Source organism: Eulemur rufifrons, chromosome 2, assembly GCF_041146395.1.
Source record: "Eulemur rufifrons isolate Redbay chromosome 2, OSU_ERuf_1, whole genome shotgun sequence".
NCBI classification, from domain to species: domain Eukaryota; kingdom Metazoa; phylum Chordata; class Mammalia; order Primates; family Lemuridae; genus Eulemur; species Eulemur rufifrons.
In genome coordinates, this window is record NC_090984.1 from 52,855,039 (window position 1) to 52,874,369 (window position 19,331).

Consider the following 19,331-nt stretch of genomic DNA (forward strand, 5'->3'; position numbering starts at 1 on the left):
GGGCTGTTGGCAGCCATCTTGCCACTCAAAGGAGATGCCCACCCAAAGAGAGGAGAGAAAACAAGGAAGCCCTTATGACATCGTTTTGAGGCTTCTGGCTCCAGCTTTGCCTGAAACTCCAGATCTATTCATGGACTTTGTATTCCATATTTATATTTAAATGTGTAAATATAAATCTTTATGTATTTGCTATACATTAGCTTAAGCTAAGGTCACTTACACCCTAAGCGTTCTAACTGACATAGGCAGTGAGCAATCGTCTGCATTTCAGGGATCCAGTCTCTTAGAGTTTTGAGATTCACTAGAATAATCAATCAACTCTAACTTTGCTTAATATCTATATAATTGCCAAAATGGTCAAATTTGTTTACTATCAGGTACGATTCAGCTTATCTATAGAGCCACAGAAACCTATTGACAGAGCTCTTTACTGGGCACAGTTAATACTGGAAAGACAACATGGAGACAGAAGGTAGTGAAGTAGCAAACCTCAAGGGAAAAACTGAAGAAAACTGCTTTCCTCCACAAGTTCCACCATCACCCGTCTCCAGGCTCAGATCCCACTTGCCTTCTGTCACTCAAGGATACTTCTTAGGGATCAGTGAGGTAACATGTCCTCTGTCTCAAGGGTGAGAGATGGAAAGAGGAAGCTTCTTAGCTTCCACAAAATACTCCTGCTCAGGATCTTGGGCAGGATAATGACGAGGAGATCTGGATTTATAAAACTTAAATGGAAAAACATGTAGCACAACAGTCTGATGAAAAATAGGGTGGTGAAAAAGAGATAGCGAAAAATCCTGAAAAGAGAAAGTAAAAAAACAGTTAAGCAAAGGTTAGGAAACTTGGAACAAAAAATAAATAAATAAATCATACCAGAAGGTCTGGCTCCTTCTTTGGATTCAAATGTCTTCCATGACTTGTTGTGTCCTTTGCTGACAACCCTTTAGAAAGGCAGCTTCGTCCCATGTGCTGGCCTCCCGGTTATTCTCTCTCCATTGCCGCCTTTTCTTTTGTTTGTAGCCTTTATCACTATCTAAAATAATCTTGGGGCCGGGTGCGATGGCTCATGCCTGTAATCCTAGCACTCTGGGAGGCCGAGGTGGGATAATTGCTTGAGGTCAGGAGTTCGAGACCAGCCTGAGCAAGAGCGAGACTCCTGTCTCTACTAAAAATAGAAAGAAATTATCTGGCCATCTAAAAATATATATAGAAAAAATTAGCCGGGCATGGTGGTGCATGCCTGTAGTCCCAGCTACTCAGGAGGCTGAGGCAGGAGGATCGCTTGAGACCAGGGGTCTGAGGTTGCTGTGAGCTAGGCTGACACCATGGCACTCACTCTAGCCCGGGCAGCAGAGCGAGACTCTGTCTCCAAAAAAAAAAAAAAAAAAAAAAAAAAAATCTTGTTCTCTTAATTCTTGTTTTGTTTGTTTTTGTTGTGGCAAATTGTTTTCCAAAGTAGTTGCATTAATTTATACCCCACCAGCAAGGTGTTCATTTCTGTGGAACCACATCCTCTCCAACACTTGATATGGTCAGATTTTTAAAATTTTGCTGGTTAAATGGGTATAAAGTAATATCTCATATGGTCTCTATTTGCATTTCCCTGATGAACAATGATGCTGAACACCTGTTCATAGGTTCATTAGTCTTATGTGTTTCTTCTTGCTCATTTATCTACTAGGTGGTTTGGGCTTTTCTTATTGATTTGTAGGAGTTCTCTATATGTTCTTGTTATCGATCCTTTTCCATTGGGTATATTGTTATATATTCTCCCAACTTTGTAACTATCACTTGCTCTAAGGTGTTAAAGAATGAAAGTTCTTACTTTTGATGAGGTCTAGTTTTTCAATCTTTTCTTTAATCAGAATCAATACTTTCTATGTCCTGTTTTAAAAAATCATTCCCCACCCCAAGTTCTGAAAGGTACTTATCTTTCTATTAAGAGTCTATGGTAGTTTAAAAATATGTCTAAATATTCCTTGTTACTCCTCTCTTTAAGAGGTTCCCCTGAGTGTGAACTGGACTTAATGACTCACTTCTGGCCGGGCGCCGTGGCTCACGCCTGTAATCCTAGCACTCTGGGAGGCCGAGGTGGGTGGATCGTTTGAGCTCAGGAGTTCGAGACCAGCCTGAGCAAGAGCGAGACCCCATCTCTACTAAAAAAATAGAAAGAAATTATATAGACAGCTAAAAATATATATAGAAAAAAAAAGTAGCCGGGCATGGTGGCACATGCCTGTAGTCCCAGCTACTCGGGAGGCTGAGACAGGAGGATCCCTTGAGCTCAGGAGTTTGAGGTTGCTGTGAGCTAGGCTGACACCATGACACTCACTCTAGCCTGGGCAACAGAGTGAGACTCTGTCTCAAAAAAGAAAAAAAAAAAAATGACTCACTTCTAAAGAATGGAATATGGTGGAAGTCACAGTGTGTGTCTTCCTGAACTATGCTACAAAGTTATTGCAGCTTCCTCCTTACTCTTCCGAGGAAGCCAGCTGTAAGGTTGTGAGGACACTCAGGGGGCCCTACTGAAAGTTCTATGTGGTGAGGAACTGAGACCTCCTGCTGATTACCAGAATGTGTGAGCAAGTTATCTTGGAAGCAGAACCTCCAGCTCCAGGCAAGGCTTCTGCAGTTTTGGTCAACACCTAACCACAGCCTCGGGATAGACACTGAGCTAGAACCACTTAGCTAAGCAGATCACAGATTCCTGGCTCATAGAAATGGTGAGATAATAAATATTTATTGTTTGAAGGTACTAAGTTTTAGGGTGATTTATTATGCAGCAATAGATAGATAATACACATTTTTAAAGATTTTTCTTTTGACATTTATGTCTTTAACACATCTGGGCTTGCTTTTTGTATATACTGTATATAGTGATCCAATCTCATTTTTTTTGCATGTGAATAAACTTTTTCCCCCTGCTGTTTTTATTGAACAGCTCTTCGTTTCCCCTCTGACATGTAATCGCTGTCACAAAGTTCTATATGTGCACTATTTCTGAGCTCTTTGTTCTATTCCACTGGTCAATTGCCTCATTCCTGTGCCAATACCACACTATTATAATTATTCCAGCTTCTTGTAAGTCCTGATATCTGGAAGGGCATATTTTCCACTTTATGTATGCTCTTCTTTAACACTGTCCAGGTTATTCTTGGCTCTTTACTCTTCTATACTCAGTATATTTTAGAATTATATTACTCAATTCCATAAAAAATCTTTTGGGGAGTTTGACTGGAACTGAATCAAGTATATTAATCATTTGGAGACAATTAGCATTTTTAGCATATAAAATTTCCTATCCATGATTATGTTATTTCTCTTCCATTCTTGTTATCTTTAATATTTCCTAATGAATTTCTAAAAACTTCCCTACAGTGGTCTTGGTATTTTCTTTAACTGATGAATTATTTAGGCCTTGTGATTTTAATATGATTTCCATGAGCACCTCCATGGTTTCCTTTCTGTATTGCTCTAACTCTGTTGTTCTGGGCTGCCTCTGCCCCAGGACAAAGTCACTACCTACCTCCACTCATCAGTCAGACATAGCCTCTTCCCCACCAGTTTTCTCAAGTTTTCCCCTAGGGTTGATCTTGGTGACAGGAGCCAGTATTTATTCCAGTAGAGCATCTTGGTCAGAATTAGAATCAAAAGCCCTTGACAAACCTCTTTCTACCACTCTCCCTGAAATTGGATACAGTATTTATGAGAAAGGTTTCTGGGATTGTATTCCCAGGGAGAGTCCTGGAAATAGTCTAGATTTCTTATCTCTTGAGTTAGTGCCCAATATACCAGTGCCCCCCACGAGATGTTGGAGCAGAACAAGAGGAAAGACATTTGTAGTCTGACATGATGACTTGCAGGATGTCTTTAGCCAGGTTCCCTTAGGATACCAACCCTCCTCAAGGCAGACAATCCTTATCCTAGGAGTACACACAAGCAATTCCATGCTAGGCACTGGTGTCAACGTATAAAAGGACAGCCTGAGAGTTCTGGAAAAAATTCAAATTCTGCTAGCTGTTTTAGGGATGTTATATTTAGGGATATTGAAATATGTAATACTTCATTTATCCAGTATGAAGGGGTATTCTCCTTAAGCAAATTTTCCAGACAATTGAAGCTGACCTTTAAGCACTAATAATTTTATGTTAACCATTTTGATAGAACTCTTCCTAAATTGTATTTCATACCATTTTGAATATATGTTTCTTTATGCCTTCTTAAACAGATTATATTGAACATAATTTGACCTTTTCTTAAAAATGTAGGGGCTTCCTGAATACCAATTTTACTCTGCCATCACAGTGATTCCCTCAGGACTAATATCCACTCGGGTGTTTGAATCTTAAGTTCTTATTCAGTTTAACAAGTAGTTTTGAACAATTATTACGTGCTGGATACTGTTAGGTGCTTTTTTCACAATTCTTGTCTCTCTCTTCCATCTGCTGTTAGGCAGTGGTATACTTGCATCTAGCAGTCCTCTTTTCATCTCTAATCTCTATTGATGCTAGTAAGAAACCAGCTACATCAAGCTAATTCAAATTGTAAAGGAAAAAGGGAGTGAATATGAGATTTACCACATCTCTATTGGATGATCAGATTCCTGTTTCTCATTTCCACTAGGCTGTTGATTTCTAATAATGCAAAGTTGAGATTATGAATTACCTTTAAACAGGTAAGTCATGACATTAGAATTGAGAAATGTAGTCAGTGACACTAGTTTGCTGACTTGACTCTCTCTGTGTGTGTGTGTATATGTGTGTGTGTGTGTGTGTGTTCGTATTGCATGTACAAGGCATGTCTGCCTAGACTTTGCTCTCTGCCAGGATGGCTAAGTAGAGCTCCCAATTTTCCAGGAAATTTTCTTGAAGAAATTTTACTTACCTTTTACTGAATAATGTTGCCTTCTTTTGGATAGAATTACCCTGGTAGAAGAAGAAAGGACATTGATAAATAAGCAATTTCTGGAAGATAGCATCAAATAATATTCAGTGAGCCATTAGTTAAATGTAATGGGGAGACAGCATTTTATAAATTCTTTTTATATGCATAAGCACATGTTAATTTGCAAAGACAAAACTTTTTTACATATTAGTTATTACTTGTCTTACCTTTTTACATACTGATATGAATAAACTGAGGCACAAAAAGGTAAAGTATGTTGCCCAAGGTCGTGTCATAAGTGGCAGGGCCAGGCCCGGGACCTGGGTCCTCTGAATGGATACTCTTGGCTCTCTCAGCTACACCGTTTTACCTTCCACTCAGCCAGTGACCCTTAGAGCCTGTGAGCACAGGCTATGAAAGCTATACAAGCATATACTAAGACATAAGTTTTAAAAGCTATAAAAATCTAAAATTGAGACTATATTCTGGATTTCTGTGGCATCCCTCTTTCAAAATATTTTCTCAGTAATCTGTTATGGAATTAGAGTTATAAAAAAAGAAAAAATTCTCAGTTATTTCATTGTCCTTAGAGCTTCCTTGAGAGATTAATAAGGAAGAATTATGATCACATTTTGGGCCTGTGGAAATGAAGAATTAGAATTAGAAAGAAACTTTCAGGATTCCAAATTTGGTACTAGAGGTTGGTAAGATAAAGTGGTGTGCTAGACAGTCCGTTGCTCAGGCAGCCTGTCTGTAAAGTTGCTCGAACATCGCTAGACCATCGAACCATCATGGGACTCCGACGAGCTTGATGAAGATGACTCTGTTTTTTTTCTCTGATAGGTGGTTAGAAGGAATACTTTGATGGGCCACTGGGGATAGATGGTGGGACACACCAGGCCCTGCCAGACTCAGTTCTAGAGAGGTAGGTCCAGTTAATTTCAGGAGTTTTGTTTGCTGGGTAGAATATGCAAGCTTAGGGGCTGGAATGACTTGTTCAAGACAACGGGAATCATGGACATGGTCTACCATCTATCCAAACCTGTGGATGACTCCAGGACAATGGTCAGTTGTTGATATTTGCTTTTAAGGAAGAGATGAGTTCTCTTTTCTGAAGTTATTAAGACCATTTATCTGTACTACATATAATTTCTGGTGATTGTCAACCTTGGCTCTAGAGCCAATATAAATTGCAAAAGTCCAAAAAAAGTTTAACTTTTGGCCCTCTATGCCTGCTGCCAGAAGACATCAGGCAGGCCAAGAGGACTAGTGTTCTATATCCAATTGTTCTGTCTCCTTCAGAACTTTGCATGTATGCTGGTGACTTCATGGTGCTAGATATGAACAGACACTGGAACTGTATCATAAAGAAGCAATAGCTTCCTATGTTTTAACTCACAGGCCAACTGTGACTAGATGGTGACAGATGCCTGGTGCTCTATGTTGTGAAAGATTCAAAACTGTGTTGGGATCATCAGGAAAGAGTACTGTGATTTCAGGAGATGGGAGGGGTGGTGTATGTGCCAAGTATTGGCCTCCTTTCTATACAGCACATCCTCAATGTCCCTTCTTGCTTCCAATCTGAATCCTCTTAGGTCTTAGGCTAGTTTTTTTGCAAATTTGTCATTTGTATGGCTGTAAGAAAGGAAGACAGATTGTCCTTAGCATCTTGTTTGTTTGTTTGTTTAGGGTTGGAATGCTTTGGAATTATAGTTGGTACTGTTCTTAGAATATGCACATGGGAAGACTGGGTATGTATTTGGTGGCTTATAGGTTTTTGAAAACTCCTTTGAAAGGCAATGGCATGCAAAGAGATTGAAGGAGTGGAGAGCTTGCCTCATTATTTTGGCTGTTATATTCTTTTCCTGCAGAGTTCATGCTCATGACTTTTGATCTAGGGAGAAAAGAAACAAGACAGGGATTGAATAAAGTGCACTTAAATACTCATGTTACATGATGGTTATTTTAAAACAGCTTTATATTCTAAAGCCGCACTGCCCAATATTATAGCCACTAGCTGCCTATAGCTCTTTAAATTTAAATTAATTAAAATAAAAATTCAGTTCCTCAGTCACACTAACCATCTTCCATGTACTCAATAGTCACAAGGATTTAGTGGTTACCTGTTGAATAGCATAGAAAATTCTAGTGGGCAACCCTGTTTGTAATCTTAGCTTAATAGTCAAGCCATAAGCAAATGCTGAGCAAGGACCTTAAGAGACTTGATGGTGTCCTTTAGGAGCAAGGACCTGCAAGTCCCAAGGCCCTGGACCCTAGGCCACAGCTTGTACTTGGTCTGTTTAGAGGCTATATAGAGTTTTGTTCTCTTGTTCTTGATTTCAAGATTCCAAAATATCTAATAAATAGAAATATTTCTGGATTGAGTTAAGATTTAACTTACAAAAAGGGTCAAGAAACGGAGGTGAGCATTTTGGTTTTGGTTTCTCACCACTTAGATTCTTGATAAACTTAGAGAGTACTTTTTTGGGGGTTGGTTTTCCCTTTATTTATCATTTCTAATTTTAAATGTTCACAGTTCAATACAGCATACAGTTCTGAGTTTTATAATGTGTTAAGTGTCGAGTATGTCTAGAGGTAAGTTTCGTGCCTATTCCATATAGTGGGTTTCCATATTATTGGGAGTAGCAGAATGGTATTAATTTTAAAGCCTTTCTGTGAAATATAAGGAATACCCTACTTATCTAGGTGCTGACCACTAACACTTTTTAAAGGACATATTTCTGCTCTTAATATAAACTCAAATAGTAATGTGATAATGTGATGAAATTATGGAGGGAGATGTGTTTCTGCAGTCTTTTAAGGAGGATTGGGAAAGGACAAGATTTTTGAAGTTGGTGTGGTCTAGCAGAGGTCAACCAGATCATCAACAGAGGGGGAAGATATGTGGTGTTGGGGCTCATTCAATTCCAAGTAGGATTTGGTCCGAGAACCATTTGCTCTGGCTCAGGCTGAGGTGGAGTTACCACTAAAACCAGGATGTTCCTTTGTTTGCCAAAGCTCACACTTCTCTCTCAAGGAACCGAATCTCTAGTTCTTCTTCTATTTTCTTCAAAGTTTCCTGGTACTTCTTTAAAGAGAAATAAAGGATACCACAGTTACACTTAGAAGCTTTATAGTTTTTCTAAGCACAGCAAGCACTTATTACTACACTGGACGATGAAGGCTTAGTATTCCCACTGCCACTCTCTCTGCTTTCGTAGACCCCACCCCACCACTTCCCCCATCTCTCACTTTCTCACCATTGGGCAGGTTCCTGGGCATAATCGGTTTATAAACAGCAGCAGTGTGCATTCTTAATGTAAGAGCACAGAGATTGGGAGACCAGGGCAGTAATAACCAGGGAGGCAGAGGACAATAGAGTGATATTGGTACTGGGGTGCTGATGGCCTTAAAGTCTCTTGGTAGTGCCACTTTGAAGAGTTAAAATTGTTCTAGACAGCAGTCTTTGAAAAGCCTGGTTCCATTTCACCCTGTACCTTAATGAAAGCTTTGCTGTCCCTTTGCTGAGAGACTGTACCTTTATGCAGAGGGCTTGATCTTCACAAAGCTGGGCCACAAATGCATAGTCCTCCATGACCTGGGGAATCAAAATTTGGTCATAAATTTCCCTCAGTAAATTGCTATAACAACAAAAGCATACATATTTCCTCTTGTGTCCCAGACTCTAAATGTGGCTTTCTAATTGTTCTAAATATTTTTTTTCTGTACCTATCAATCTATTTCCTTTTTTCTTTTTGAGGATGAACAAGCCACATTGGAATTATAGTCCAAATCGGAATTATTGGGGGCAGTTGGGAGAGGAATAGATGCTAATATGTGGAAGATGCAGACTATAGAATGTATTCTGTAAAATGTTAATAAGACAATAACCTAGGGGATTGCATTCATATTCCACTTCTTTATTCCCTCCCTGGCCCCATAGCAGCCCTGGATCTGGAGCCTCATTATAAGTAAATCATTTGAGGAGTGTATTAGATTGTCTGACTGAGGATCAAGTTTTCCTTCCTTAAGGAGAAGTAACATCGAAGTCGTTGTTACCTTGACCAGTTCTTTCTCTTGGTCTGCACAGGAAGCTTCCAGCTGTTCTAACTTAGCCTAAAGAAAGCAAAAGAGACCGGTAACTCTGCAAGGTGAAACTGTACAGGAATGGAGTGTTAGGCCCAAGGTTACCTCCCAAGCTGCTCAGGAACCTCAGGGCCATGAGTTCACATGTCTTTTTGATGGAGGCGTTAAACTGCCCAGCGCCCTTAGCAGGGGCTTGGTGAACCTGCTCTTTTATACTCCCCACCTTTAGTATTCACTTGTTGCTACCTTTACCCCAAAACTTCAGTTCTTAGCTTTCTTACCTTACTTAGCTGTATGGCTTAGAAATAACATCAGTCTTGAAAAACTCCACCTTTCCTTTTATACAGTTGGTTAGAATCCAAGGCATTTGCTCACTCCTTTCTCCCTTCCCATATTTATTCTTCCCTCTTTTCTTTCCTTGAATATTTGGCAAAGGACTATTCTACATCAGCCACTATGCTGGAGTGAAGTGGCGGTGGGAGTGTGGGGGGTGTTGGGGTGGTACTAAGGAGACGGTGGCAGACAGGATGGACAGGCTCTCTACCCACACAGAGCTGACATTCTAGTTGGGGGGCACAGCAAATAAGTCAGTGTGACAGTAGGATGTGCTATGAAGGAAATAAGAACAGATTAATGAGAGATGGTGGGGGTGGGGGTGGGGGTGAGAGGTAGAGGTCGGTGGTTGGCGAAGGCCTCTGATGAGATGATGCTTGAGCTGAAATTTAAATGCTAATATTAGCCAAATGGTGATCTGCAGGAAATATGTTCTGTGGGAGGCTACAGCCAGGCCCAAGACCATGACGTAGCACAGATTTGATGTGTGAAGGAGCCATGCTGCTGCAGCCCAGGGGAGACTGGTAGGAAGGAGACGAGGAAGGGAAAGGCAGACAGGGCTTGATGGTGTAGGCCCTTGTGGCCTCTAGAAGGAGTTTGGTTCTTCTAATTGCAGTCAGAGGCTAGGAGACAGATTGAAGTGTAAAGACACAATCTGACATATTTTTAAAGAACAGTCTTTCCTTTGTCTGTAAAATGGATTGTTTGGGAGTAAAAGTAGGAGCAGGGAGAGTAGTGAAGAGAAGACTCCAGTTGCCAGGTATGAGGCTATGGCGGCTTGCAGAAGGGCAGCCGTAACGGTGGTGGATAGGGTGGATGCATCGGGATGTGTGTTGGAGGTGGGGCAGACATGACCATCCTTCCTTCCCTTTGCAGCCCTGATGTTCCCACTTTCATCTGGGTGCCTTTATTTCCCATCTGGACTCTTCTGACAGTTGCCTTCCTCTTGAGTCAATTACATCCAGGGCCAGTCAGCCAAATGTGCTGAGGGCTGTAGTTTCAATCCAATGGTGAGAGTCACAAGGGGTTGAAGCAGGCATCCCACTAAGCTGCTGAACCGAATACCAGCATGCCAGGGGAGCAGAAGCAAAAGAGATGCTGTATATGTCACAGAATTAGAGATACTACCTGAGAATTTGACAAAATAGGTGGGCAAAAGAGAGTGGTTTAGAGGTTAGTAATACTCTAGAACTCTTTAGGGCTGGGCTGCCAGCAAAATAATGGGCTTTATTCTGACAAAGCCTGGGACTCTATCAGCTCAGCTCACCTGACATAGATTTACAATGTCACTACTCAATTCTGGGCTTACCTTCCGGGCAAAAGAAAGGATCTTGGAAGAAAATCAGACTCCTGGTTGCTATAGTCGTATAGCAAGTGTAGTCAAGAGTCTTCATGACCCTTTCTAGTCTTAACTCCAATTTCTTCCTGATGTGTACTCAGGATCCTGCTTTCTTTTCCAGATATCTTTCTAGATAACTTTCCTGGATGAGCACAGCCAAGAAAGCTTACTTGGTGGCTTTGGACCTCCTGTTTATGTGGCCACCAACACTAAATTGGCCAGCAAAAATAGGAAAGTCATCATCTATACTTTCACTTTCTATTTGTATTTTCAGCGTATCCATATCTTCAGAGGCTTCATACACACAGCAAAGTGTGGGCTTTAGCAGGTAAAGAGAAGTTAGATAAGGCAAGGACAAAGACGTAACTCTGGAGAAAGTGTCAAGAAAAATTTTTATCTGCTCTTTGAATAAAAAAAGTCTCTAATTCTTATTTTTTGTTTATTTTATTTATTTATTTTTAATTGGATACTTTGTTGTTGGCCCCAGGTGCTTAGCTCTGGAACACAATTAGAGAAATGCTAAGCACCGTATGATGTACTTAGCAGGTAGTTGTCCCTAAATACATGAATGACTAATGGCACGAATCCTTTCCTGGATTAGAATCAGTGGTAGAGCATACAAATTGCTTAGCACTCAGTAGACTTACAAATCCTGGTGCTGTCTCTATGAATTCATACATATGCCTCAGCAAGACTTTTAAATAATAATTTATGTGAATTTTCGGGGTTTCAACCATCCAAAAAAGGAAAGAATATTTTATATATACAATCTCTTTTAATTATTAAGGTAGAGCTAGGAGGAAGTGATTAAATTGCCCAATTTCACACACTAAATTAGGTGTTGGGACCAGGATATAAACTAGGGACTTCAACTGCCTCAAATGCTATATATGCATTTGTATTCTGCTTTTCCTAATAAAAGAGAGAACAAAAAATAAGGCTTCAGAGTGACATTCCTTACTAAGGGCAGAGAAGAATTCAGCACCTAGTGGCCCAGGCTTAATTCTGAGATTGGCAAAAACTACCAAGAATTTGTCCCAACCTTGACAATTGTTTCCACCTTAACAGCTTGTTTCCTGGTCATGTAGCCCAACCTCATTCCGGATTGCTTTTTCATTTACCTTTGACTCTTCTGGGGTTCCGTCTAGATTGCTTTGTTCACACTTGGTTATCTTTTGTGATTTCCTTGTAAGCTATGGTTTGAAATAAAAAGTACATTTTAAATAAAAAATACATTAAGCTAAGAAATGTGGAAGGCAAAGGCATCCTCTGGTATGTGAGGATCTGTAACTATGGCCTTGATAAAAGCTGCCAGGAGATGGTCTCTTGGTAGATACCTGGTGCTGTGTGGAAACATCTTTGTTCTACCTCTGTCTTGTTCTCACTGATCTTGGTTACCAGTGCTAGAGTCCACTCAAGGCAGGAATACTCCCTGAACCCCTAATTCATGCTGGGTTACTCAGGGATGCAGGCATGGGTCAGAGAGCAAGGTAATTATAGGACGTCCACTGTATTCTGAGGAGGTGTTGGGGTAAAAGGAAATGTCTAGACAAGGAGAAGGGAATCCTTAGGGATGGAGTTTTTTTTTTTTTTTTTTTTTTTTAATCTTTGCTGAAAGTAAAATTAATGTCTTGCCAAAAAGGTTCCAGTTAATCATTTCAACAGAGTACCTGTTGGAATCCATTTTCTTATATGAGAATGAAGAACCCATGGAATCACTGAATATCCTGTGTACTCACTTCACTACATATTTACAGAGAAAATCCACGGCATGTGGGTCATGAGGCTTAGACTTAGGGGAGTGGATCAGAGAGCAGGACCCACTCCAAGCACAGGCCTCTCTGATGTGTGGGTCGCTGTACGGTCAGTTCCCCCCTTGCCTCTTCGATGCATGGGGCTGCTGTGGGGCACGGGAGAAGGCAAGAGCCCTGCCTCACCTTTTTATGAAGTTCTGTTATACTGTGGGCCAGCGTCTCATTCTTCCTTTCCTGTGGGGAGAAAGCAGAGTGTAAGCGTGCATCTGTCCTCCAGCACCTGACCTTGTTCAGCTGGTTGTTGTCTGTTTTACCCCAGCAATATTTTCCTGCAGTGACTCTATCTTCCTTGCATACTCTAATGTGTACACACCAACTTAGCAGGGATGGAGACGCTTATCTATGGCGCTTCCCAATACTAAATACTACCGAGGAAACGCTGCCCTCCACAGACCCCCTTCCATGCGTGGACAAATTCTGTCATGACTGTTGTGGTAACTATTCTTTGTATAGGAGAGACTAGATTATCTGACAGTTGTTGAGGGACAAAAAGAGGAATAAAACCTATCAAATGGCTCTTCCCAGAGTCTCACTTACAAGTCTGCCTGTTTCTTCCTCCAGCTCCTGCAATTCCCTCTCCACTGTGGTGCAGTTCTCCTCCTCCCACTCCTCGTCTTCTGCCTGGTCTGCGGTCTGCGTGACCTCACTTTCCAGCCTGGACAACAGAAGCACGCTCCATGAGGACCCACGATCGGCGGTTTCAGAACTGATAAAATGCAGATATCAGTTGCAAGGATACTTCAGTGACAATGTAAATGTACATGGATCTCAAGTTGGAAACTCTTCTTTAGTGAATTCATAAAATCAGAATCACTTCAAAGTCACAAGAGCTAAGACCCACCTGATTCCCAAGAGAAACACTCCAATGTTCTCGCAACTCAAGTAAATATTAATTGGTCTTTTAGGTATCTATTTGAAACTTGCTATCTTTCAATGTTCAAGCCATAGAGAAGTGCCAAAGAATGAAGAAGACATTTTTTCTTTTTTTTTTTTTTTTTTTGCTACACAAGATATAGGTCTCTAGAGCAAGCTGGGAAAAATCAATTTTGTCTCTTCTTTCCCACCCCTTCCTTTGGATTGGGAGCTTCCCTCATGAAACCTTAATACTCACCTCTCAACCTCATCTTCTCTCTCTTGGATCTTGAGAAGAAGTTCCTGATTTGCTTCATCTATTCTCTGCATATCCTTTTCAAGGTCCATGTTCAAACTGATAATGTTTCTCTTTGACTGGGCCAATCTTAAGATTTCCATTTTCTCTGACCTGTAGACTCAGCCCCCAAAATGAACAAGGGGCAGTTATCTTATGATCAATAATCACTGGGCCAAAGAAGACATGCATGAAGTTCATTAACCTTGCTCTCTCTGGGAGGCACACCTTTCCTTTTTCATTCTTGAGATATTATGTTTCCTAATCATTCTCTACAACTGTTTCACTAATTCTCAACTCAGTCAACAAGGGAGGTCTTTCCCAGGCTTTCTCCTCCAAATTGTTCAATATAATAGTGCATCTCCACTCTGGTTTCATGAGAAGCTTTGCTTCCTTAAATAGCTCTTTGCATTGAGAGAATTATTTCTCTTGGCAATCTTTTCTTAGATAAATTGTTTGCAAAACCTTCTCATGCAATATACTTTTATCAAGTACTTTTATCTAGGCACCTAGCATATCACTCCTGGTTGGGCCTGGCTTTATGCAGACCCATGAGAGATTCCACCAGCACCATAAGACTTCAGCCCTTCCCTCCCTTCTGCCACCTCAATACTTCTCCCTCCACTTGCCTGCTACAAAGTTTGAGATTCCACCATGAGAATTATTCTATTGAGAACACACAGATATGCTCCAGCCATAGCTTTTAAGAATGCAAACATCTTTTTTGAGGTGCGTTGGAATGAAATAAGGGTAACTCTAGAGTAGTTTAGAAAGGCTACCTAGCATATGGGAGGATCTCAATAAAATGTTCTTTTTCTCATGTGTAAATTAATTCATTGGTTTGACTTTGAATTAATTAGCCAGAAATAAGGTAGTGAGGAACAGAAACTTTTGTTTGGGGTAGGAGTGAAGCAGGATATTGGAAAATAAAGTCCTCATGTGGAAGGGCTGGCTTGGATGGGGGATTTACAATACTTACCACTTCAGGAGGGTGAGAAGTGCTTGGGGTAAGGTTTGGGGTAGGTGGATGGATGGGAGTAGGAGGCGAGAGGGAGTAGGAGGTGAGGGAAGGTGTCAATAGCAGACCTGCTTCACACCTTGGTCCCTGGCTGTGGCTTTGCATAATCATCATTACTTACTCATACTCATATTCTAGTTGATCTTCCTTGTGTTCTTCCATTGTAGTAGATTCCCTAAAATGCCGGCAGAGATATATCTAATGAATTGGGGAAATGTATCCCTTCATGAAGCATAGAGTAACTAACCAAGAGTCCCCCAAAAGTTAACTGGTTTCTTCCTTCCAATCCCCACATTTTAGCCATGGCAAAACCCAGTCCTCTGATTTTTCTTCCCATGATCTGATTATGTCTTAGTAAGGATACAGTTAGGATAATGCAATATAGGTCCTACGAGCAGATATATTTAGAGGTGAATATAACCAACATAAAATGCTTTGGAAATTTATAAAAGGCAGTAGGAAGAAATAGAGGGCATCAGTCTTAAGTATCTTTTTGCTCTAGCCCAGCTGTTTTCCATAAGGCCCCATGGGCATGAATGTAGGTTCCTAACTGCCTGAAAAGTAATCTCTGCTCGCCCAGCCTCTGCAAGAATTTCCAGTTATTAAGATCTTTAGTATTAAAGAGGGCTCAGAAAAATCAAGCGTAAGTAAATTATTTGGCTCCCTCCTCCTCTTAGTTTCCTCCTCTTCTCCATTTTTTTCTACGAACTCTACCTCTCTTCCGATGTGTATTGTTTCCTGATCCTGCCCTAGTCAATTAGCTTTTGAAGAGTCTAACGTTTTCCCACTGGAACCATCCAATAGAATTTCAGAACCTTCTGAGAGGTCATGACTGTGCTATTGACACAGGATGGGCGGGGCAGCATGTCACAGTGGGTGGGTGGCAACAGTTTCTCATCATTTGTGTAGAGTTCAGAGCCTAGATGGGGGTGTGGCTTTCATGTCTGAGTCTGCCCTAACCAGCAGTAGGTTCGGTGGTTATGATTTCTGGTCAGTTTGAAGGGGCAGCACCTACTCTTTATCTCTCTGGGAGATAAGTCTGCCTTCTTGCCCAAGTGTGACTAAAATGGGTACTCTGGGTCCTGTGGCCAGCATGATCCATGGTGTAGCCAACTAACCACTCATTCGTTCAATAAACATTGAAACACTGAAAGAGCACCTGTGTCTTGCAGGCTCTCTTCTAAGCAGCAGAGAGAAAGAGTGAACAAAACAGCCAAAAGCACTCACCCTTATGGAGTTTACACTCTAAAGTGTGTGTATATGTGTGTTGTGGGGAGAGTAACACAATCAATAAAATAAATAAGTAAATTTATTTTATTTAGTATGATAAAAGAGGAGAATGCTATGAAGTATAAAAGAAAATAAAATTTGAATACTCTCTAAATTTGTTATGCCAAGAGGAAAATTAAGCCCTAAAGACTGAGTCATGTAGCACGTTTGCAGTTGTTCTTCTTAGATTATAGATTCACTCTCTTCCTCATTGTTCTTGTTCTGTAAATGACTAGGAGAGACCAGAGACCAGAGCTCCCCTCTTCCAATCACTGATCCTTGTGGTAGATTAACTGCCTCCTTTATTGTTTTGGACCTAACTCAGACCAGATGGTGCCAAAGACCCCATGACTGTTACATCTTCAATGTGGAATGGTCAATATGCATTTCCTGAAAGAAAAAGACCACCTTAACTAATCAGATTGTTGTAACTAGGCATTAAGCCTTATGTAGAAATATGTTAATATTCTATTAAGCTTCCCTACACTTTGTCTATATAAATAATCTCAAACTTCTACACTTTTGGTTATTTTAGGTTGACAGAAAAAAAACATAAACAGGTGAAGGAGGTAAGAGCAAATGCAGGGTGTGTGTGTGTGCATGTGTGAATGAATGTGGTGGGGGGGATGCTGCAATTTTAAATTGGGTGGTGGAGAGAAAGTGGCTGAGCAATCTCAGACCTGGAAGTGGGGTATAGTGGTGGCAAGAGGCTTGGTGGACAAGAGAAGACCTTGGTTGTGCTGAGGTGGACACAGAGCCCAGCAGATCTGGAGCACCATGAAGACATGAAGCTTTTCCTGCAAGGCCTCATGGATACATAGCTTTTCCTTGTACCTGCCACCATCCTGGGAAAGAGGAGAGCTGTAGAGAGGGAGAATCTCCCTAAAAGACTGAGGAATTACCCCAAAAGAGATTTTTAAATAGGAAAAATCTATGATATCTCCAACTGGCTCCATGAAGTCTTTTCTGCCAACTTTAGGAATAGGAGCTGGAGAGAAAGACAACGTGGGTTGCAGAATATAAAGATTATATTTCTACATACTTCGGTGTGTGTACATTTTGACCAGATTCTGCATAATTTGTAACTTTTTGTGTGTGCAAGTCATGGAAACTTGTGAAGTTTCGGACCTCTACTTAATAAGGACCACATTGAGTTGATTTGTGGGCCAGAGTGACTTCTTAACATACTGTAGTTTCTAACAAACTATTTGTAAAATTAATGGCCTCTGATGACCCCATTACCATCTCCCTTCTTCCTGAAAGAAGGCATTTCATTGCTTTATGAAGCTGTACACAGAAGAGTAATTAAGTAACAATTCAGGCCAATGGCCTCTCCCAGGAATTAATGGTAGGGAGAGTTCATTAACCCCAGCTGGTTATAGCTTCTGCAGGAAATGCCCTGGACCAAGGTTATTGTAGCCGTTAATGGATTGGATAGGGGCTTTAACTGGTAGAAAAATAAAGCTCCATCTCTTTCCTGGGGAGCTTTTCTCCTTGAGGGGCTACCAAAGGCAAGCTGGTATGATCAGCAGAAGCCAAGCTTGGGGCCTGGTGTGAGATGAGGATAACAGATTGCTCTCAATGGGAATTGTTAAATCAAGGTTAAAACAGGGCCTTGGGGGCAAATTAAGGACTTTGATATAAGCTTTCCTGCTATTTGGGAGATGGCTTGATTAACACCCAGTGCAGCTTTAGAGCAGCTGTTTTTGCCTTGTTAACTTTTCCATGCCATGCCTTGCCCTGCGCAGAAGAGTCTCTGAGAGACATTTCACGTTTTGCTCTGCTGCTGCCAGACAGCAGCTGCCTGTGCGTGGGGGTCTGTTGTGAAAACACCTGCTCTATTTCCAGGCTGGGCGTTCGGGCTCTATTTGCGGAGCCTCAGCCCTTTTGCTGAGTAGGACTGGCCAGGTCCCTGAACCCTGAATGGAAGCTGCCCACGTTCTGGCCCTTCCGGCTGCCTCAGAGGGATGGAGAGTTGTCTTCTATGCACCTCACTCGTCTTCACTTCAAACTTTGGTAAAATCTTCTTGGGTATTTTATAAAGTGAGCCTGGTTTTAAGGCTCACAGCTGGGCAGGGCTCTAGAACCTCATTTTAGATAATTGTTCTTTGAATACAGACTCAAATATGCTATTTTCCTTAAGTCCTTTCTTATCCTTACAGACTATTTCTGAACAAAGTTTAGGCTCCTAAAATCTCCTTGAATTTCCTCTTAGACACTTCTCCCCCATCTTTCTCAGAAGCAGAAACTTGAACTAAAGTAAACCGAAATGTGAAACAAAGAGCGAGACAGAGAGGAAATGTACCCATTAGTTAATATTGTCAATTTTCCCAGGTTTCTTTTTGTTTGTTTTTACTTTTTTTTTTTGCTTAATCATATACAAGTCAAAATTTGGTTTTAAGAAAATTTCAGGCAAGGCGCGGTGGCTCATGCCTGTAATCCCAGCACTCTGGGAGGCCAAGGCAGGCGGATCGTTTGAGCTCAGGAGTTAGAGACCAGCCTGAGTAAGAGCGAGACCCCGTCTCTACTAAAAAAAATAAAAAGAAATTATCTGGACAACTAAAAATATATAGAAAAAATTAGCCGGGCATGGTGGCGCATGCCTGTAGTCCCAGCTACTCGGGAGGCTGAGGCAGAAGGATGGCTTGAGCCCAGGAGTTTGAGGTTGCTGTGAGCTAAGCTGACGCCATAGCACTCTAGCCCAGGCAACAGAGTGAGACTCTGTCTCAAAAAACAAAAAAAAAAAGAAAATTTCATAATGAATAAGCTATGATAGTTTGAACTGGCACAAGATTCATGTATTTTTTTAATTAAATGTTTTAAAATTTATTACATCATTGCTATTATAACAACAATAAAGAACTAAAAAATGAAAGCTCATCAAAGATCTCACCTCAAAGCAAAAACACTGTATTTTTTAAGTTTTCTTCTATTATTTGTCCATTAACAACCTATCTTTTATAGTTATCCTAGAATAGATATATTTTTGTGTTTTTCCTTTTCACTTAATATTTTTTACAAACATTTCCCAGGTTGCTACACACTCTATAATTACCATTTTAGTCACTGCAAGAAATTCTGCTGAGTTGATAATATTCATAATTAACTTACTATAACTTTTGTTTTTACCACACTCCTTACCTGTTTACATATCTGTCTCCCCTATTAGATTTCAAGCTTTTCAGGGCCAGGAGAGTGTCCGCATTTGCTAGGGCTGCCATAACCAAGGACAACAGACTGGACGGCTTAAACAGCAGAAATTTCTTTCCTCATAGTTCTGTAGGCTGGATGGCCAAGATCACGGTGTTGGCAGAGTTGGTTTCTTCTGAGGCATGTCCTTGACTTGCAGATGGCTCTTTCCTATGTCCTTATGTAGTTATCCCTCTGTGTGTGTTGGTGTCTTCATCTCTTCTTATACGAACATCAGTTATGATGGTTTAG

General features: G+C 40.9%; 1 protein-coding gene across 2 annotated transcripts; it reads right to left on the reverse strand.

Moving 5' to 3' along the window:
* Positions 1 to 411: 411 nt before the first annotated feature.
* On the reverse strand, positions 412 to 15,385 carry TMCO5A (transmembrane and coiled-coil domains 5A). Of its 2 annotated transcripts, XM_069461777.1 has the most exons (12): positions 15,336 to 15,385; positions 14,690 to 14,796; positions 13,568 to 13,717; positions 12,994 to 13,111; positions 12,580 to 12,630; positions 11,764 to 11,835; positions 8,944 to 9,000; positions 8,423 to 8,482; positions 7,908 to 7,972; positions 6,721 to 6,778; positions 4,885 to 4,925; positions 412 to 797 (listed from the first exon to the last, which is right to left on the reverse strand). In XM_069461777.1, the coding sequence occupies exons 3-12, from the start codon at positions 13,705 to 13,707 to the stop codon at positions 599 to 601; spliced, it is 861 nt and encodes a 286-aa protein (XP_069317878.1). In that variant the 5' UTR covers positions 13,708 to 13,717; positions 14,690 to 14,796; positions 15,336 to 15,385; the 3' UTR covers positions 412 to 598. The 2 variants fall into 2 exon arrangements, with proteins under 2 accessions (XP_069317878.1, XP_069317868.1); XM_069461767.1 differs by lacking the exon at positions 15,336 to 15,385 and having other exon boundaries at positions 599 to 797; positions 14,701 to 14,732.
* Between the last annotated feature and the right edge of the window lie 3,946 nt (positions 15,386 to 19,331).